The sequence below is a fragment of the Merops nubicus genome, unplaced genomic scaffold (assembly GCF_000691845.1).
Source record: "Merops nubicus isolate BGI_N331 unplaced genomic scaffold, ASM69184v1 scaffold811, whole genome shotgun sequence".
Lineage (NCBI taxonomy): Eukaryota > Metazoa > Chordata > Aves > Coraciiformes > Meropidae > Merops > Merops nubicus.
Genome location: NW_008588755.1, coordinates 8,114 through 12,162, shown reverse-complemented (window position 1 = coordinate 12,162; position 4,049 = coordinate 8,114). Strand labels below are relative to the sequence as shown.

At 44.6% G+C, this 4,049-nt stretch overlaps 1 protein-coding gene across 1 annotated transcript in view; it reads left to right on the top strand.

The window, feature by feature from the left end:
- Positions 1 to 211: 211 nt before the first annotated feature.
- ANKRD13A (ankyrin repeat domain 13A) overlaps positions 212 to 4,049 on the top strand; it is a gene marked incomplete at its 5' end in the record, with an annotated part of 8,097 nt that continues 4,259 nt past the window's right edge. The window contains 5 exons of the mRNA XM_008949336.1: positions 212 to 355; positions 816 to 1,011; positions 1,947 to 2,013; positions 3,416 to 3,497; positions 3,938 to 3,996. Coding sequence (XP_008947584.1) covers positions 212 to 355; positions 816 to 1,011; positions 1,947 to 2,013; positions 3,416 to 3,497; positions 3,938 to 3,996 — 548 coding nt within the window. The remainder of the gene's footprint in view (positions 356 to 815; positions 1,012 to 1,946; positions 2,014 to 3,415; positions 3,498 to 3,937; positions 3,997 to 4,049) is intronic.

The following is a 4,049-nucleotide window of genomic DNA, read 5'->3' as shown; positions in this document are numbered from 1 at the left end:
TTCATGTTCATATTTCAGTTAAAATTGGTGGGGTTTACCCCTAAGCTGGTTGTTCTTAAAACTAAAGATCAGTATCCTGCCTGCTCTGGAATAATGATCATAGCACTGAGCAATCCTGTGCTGGGGATGTAGTTTCTGCTTGAGTTCAGACACCCTGCTTGCTTAGTCTCTTGAATATTTTCCACTTACCTTCTCCCTTTTCCTCTTGCAGTCCCACTGGTCTCTAGAGTTTGTCCCAGTGACGTCTGCCGGATCTGGAAAAGCGGCTCCAAGCTGCGTGTGGACATCACTCTGCTGGGCTTTGAGAACATGAGCTGGGAGAGAGGGAGGCGTAGTTTGATTTTCAAGGGAGAAGGTAAATCCTTCAGTGTGTCTGAACCATTCGTCACCACATACCACATCCCACAAATATGGGAGCCACAGTGGGAAATCCCAGTTTTGCCCAAAAAGACCTGTCGAGGCTGAGGATGGAGTTTTGTAGAAGTTTTATCCACATAATTCCATCTCTTATACATAGATTCACTGAGCTGCTGTTTTGTGGTTTAATGTCATGGCTTATTTTCTTTCCTTTGGGTAAATCTGAGGTCAAAATTTGGTAACAGGGCTAAAATTTGGCTTCAGTCTTTTACTCAGTTTTCCCCCCTTCTGTTTTCCTGCTCCGCAATTAAAACCCAATTTTAGATACAGCTCCAAATTTGATCTCAGCTAAGCACAAGATGCAGCAAATTACCATCCACCCCCATTTGATACACAGTCTATTCTCAGGAATACAGTTGGGAAGTTTTTCAGCCCAAGATATGCACTATTTCCCACAGATACTGGAGGCTGGGCAGAGCTCATTGAGATCAATCACGACGACAAGTTCGTCACAACGGAGCGTTTCGAGCTCTCCCAGCACATGAAGCGTTTGACCTTGGGATCTATGACACCAAAAAGGAAAGATGTGGAACGTCGCCTTACCTCCCCAATTATTAACATGTGCCTTGACACAAAAAACATTGCTTTTGAAAGGTAAGATGCAAAGTTTCTCTTGTTAAAAAAACCCCAAACGCTTCAAGACTATGGATGGTCGTAGTTGCAATATAGCCAAGCCCTTAAAAGCCCTGATAATAAAACCTTTTAGGGCTAGATCTGAACTTCCTTGAAACTTCACATACCCTTAGATAAAGAATTTTGGCTTGCCACTACTGCTTGGCAAAAAGTTTCCAGCTGAACTGATTTTTTTGAGAGGTTCATTGATCCTTTTGAGCTCTGTTGCTGAGCTCAGTGTTACAAGTTTGCCTTCACCCAAATCCAGATGTATGGTGCTGAAACTTAAGGGGTTTGCAGCTTGTAGCAAAATCAGCCTAATCTCACATTAATTCCTCAGATAAAAAGAGGTGTCTCTTGTGTCTCTCCACAGACACAGGTTTGTCTTTGGCTGCTACACACTTTTATCCAGGTATCTGTTAGCATGGTTCAGACATCACCATACAAAACAAATGTTTTCAAAGTGAGACTTAGAATTCCAGCATCTTCCTCCTGGTTATTTAGGGCCCTTTCAAAGCTGCTCAGAATTAGTCCCTGCAGTGTTCACTGAGCCTTGGTCACTGCAGCATCTGCACATTCAGGAACGGAGATTTCTTTGAAGACTTCCTCCTATCCAGTTCCCCAAATTGAAGTGAAATTAATCTGAAACTAGGCTGTCAGAGAAAACAATGCAGTAAGTTGGTAGGCTGTCCCCCTCTGGGCTTCAGGTGTCCCCATCTCAGTGTAAAATCTCTGAGCCTTGGCCACAGGCTGGCTAAGAACTTGTGATGCGTGTGCGAGGCCAGATTGACCTCACAGGTGAGTTAACAGTGAAATAGCCCATGGGATGTCATTTAAAGTCAGTTTCAGAAAAAAATGGAGTGGGGCTTGTGTGAAATGCAACTGTGCAGACCCTTGTGGTGTTTGCTTCTTGTCAGAACCACCTCTGGATTCTGGGTGTGGAGGACAGAAAAAGCAGAAGGCGTAAATGGTTACGAAGCAAAGGTAAAGCCTGTTCTGCTCTAAGCTAACTGAAATGTGGTTGTGTTTTGCCTTTATTTCCTGAATTTCAGGTTTTAAGCTTCCCATCAAGGGCATTATTGTGTTGCCAGCAGCACTGGGCAGGAGTGGGGAGCTTCAAGGCTGCCAAGCTTCTGGGAGGGGTTGTGTCTGCATGCAGGACCGTGGGCAGGGGCTCTGGGGCAGTCAGGGTCAAAGCCTTTCAGGAGAAGAGGGGCAAAAGTATTCAGCATAACTGCTACAACTCCCTTCCAAAAACTGGAATTTAACTAATTCTTGAACATGGTCATTCTTTTAGTTTAAAAGAGAAGGGACATGTTGGGGAAGTGCCTTGAGCATGGTCTAGTAACAGGATTGCAAGGAACTAAAAACCTCCTTGGAACCTTTGTTCCATGTCACGCCAGTTTGGTCTATTTCCCTTCACTGAAGTATTTTTGAAATTGGCTTTACAGCCCTTACTGAGCTTGGAGTTTAAGTTTCAGAATCACAAGCATGAACTTCCCTGATTCATAAGTCTGTGTTCACTCCAGGTTTTGGAATCTGTGCAATAAATTACATTTAGGAATTTCATTTACCAGGAGAATAAATGTTGGGTAGCTTTCTACATTTATATGAAGGCTTTTCTTGGTAAGACTGCAGGAGTATCCAGTGGGATGTGGGCTTTGGTAGAATCCCTGCAGAATTAAAGTATCCCTTAATTTTAATTTGGAAGGTTTTACCAGTGGCCTGTGGTGAGAAATGGCATTACCTGACTTTCCTTCCCTGTTCTCTTCAAATCCTTGCCCAGGTGGGGACTCTTTCCAGTAAACTTGGAAATGCCTGTCTGGTTTTGAGGTTGGGTTAGTTAGAGAAGCCTATTGAAAAGTGTGTCAGGCTGCTTTCCTTGGCTGGAAGGCTGGCTCCTGTTGCTGCCCCAGTGATGAGCAAGCACCTTTGCCATGCTTTCAGCACAGGATGCTTGTGGGATAATGCTGGCTGGGGATACTCTGGTGTGTGATTTGCAGGGTTTGGGAAAAATGTTTTTCCCAAAAATGTTGCCCAGGGCTGTGCCAGGCTGCCCAGGGCAGTGGTGGAGTCCCCACCCCTGGAGGGGTTTCCAAGCTGTGGAGATGTGGGGTGAGGGACACGGGGCAGTGGGGACCTGGCAGTGCTGGGGGAACAGTTGGACTCTATGATTTTAAAGATCTTTTTCCAACTAAAACAGTTCCATGATTCAAAGTGCAGCATTTCCTGTGGATCCCCAGTGGGTTAAAGATCTTTGTCAGAGGCAGATCCATGCTGCTTTATCCCTTCTTTAACACATGGTGTTTTACTAGAGAGAACTCTCTTTTCTTTTTTAACCTGTGTTGACTTTGGGGTCTTGTCCTTGTCCTTTTATTTTTTAAAGGTCTACTTTGCAAACAATGTGAATGTGGTCACAAAAATCCGAACGGAGCATTTAACAGAAGAGGAGAAGAAAAGATATAAAGGTAGTTTTCATACAGGATACCTGGAACTAAAGAGAACATTTTGCCTCTCTGATGGCTTCTCTGTGTGACTGCAGAAGCCTGGGCAGATGGAAAAGGGAAACACTCCTCTTGTTGACTTTGCCCTGATCTATTCACATGTTGTGTGTCTGAGGTAGCTCATTGCTTGACCCCTAACCTACAGATGAACCAGTATTCATCCTAGCTGTGTTTATAGGGAGGAAGAGTCCTTAAAAACTGAAAGTCTCTAGACTATATGTTGTACCTGCTTTATATGGTCAGCTGTAGGTCCTGGGCTTGCCTGGTGAAGCTTACAGGAGATGGGAATGGCTTCCTTCACTTTGGGCCAGAAGCTTTGCTCCTTAGCCTGGCATGTGGGTAAGTTTTACTGCCATTTAATAGTAATAGACTTTGTTGGTTTTTTCCCCTCCTGTTCCATGAAGCTGACAGGAACCCCCTGGAGTCATTTCTGGGAACAGTGGAGCATGAGTATGGTGCTCAGGTGAGTGTCTTGGACATCCAAATGGGTCACTGTGGAGCAGAGCTCTGCAAGCA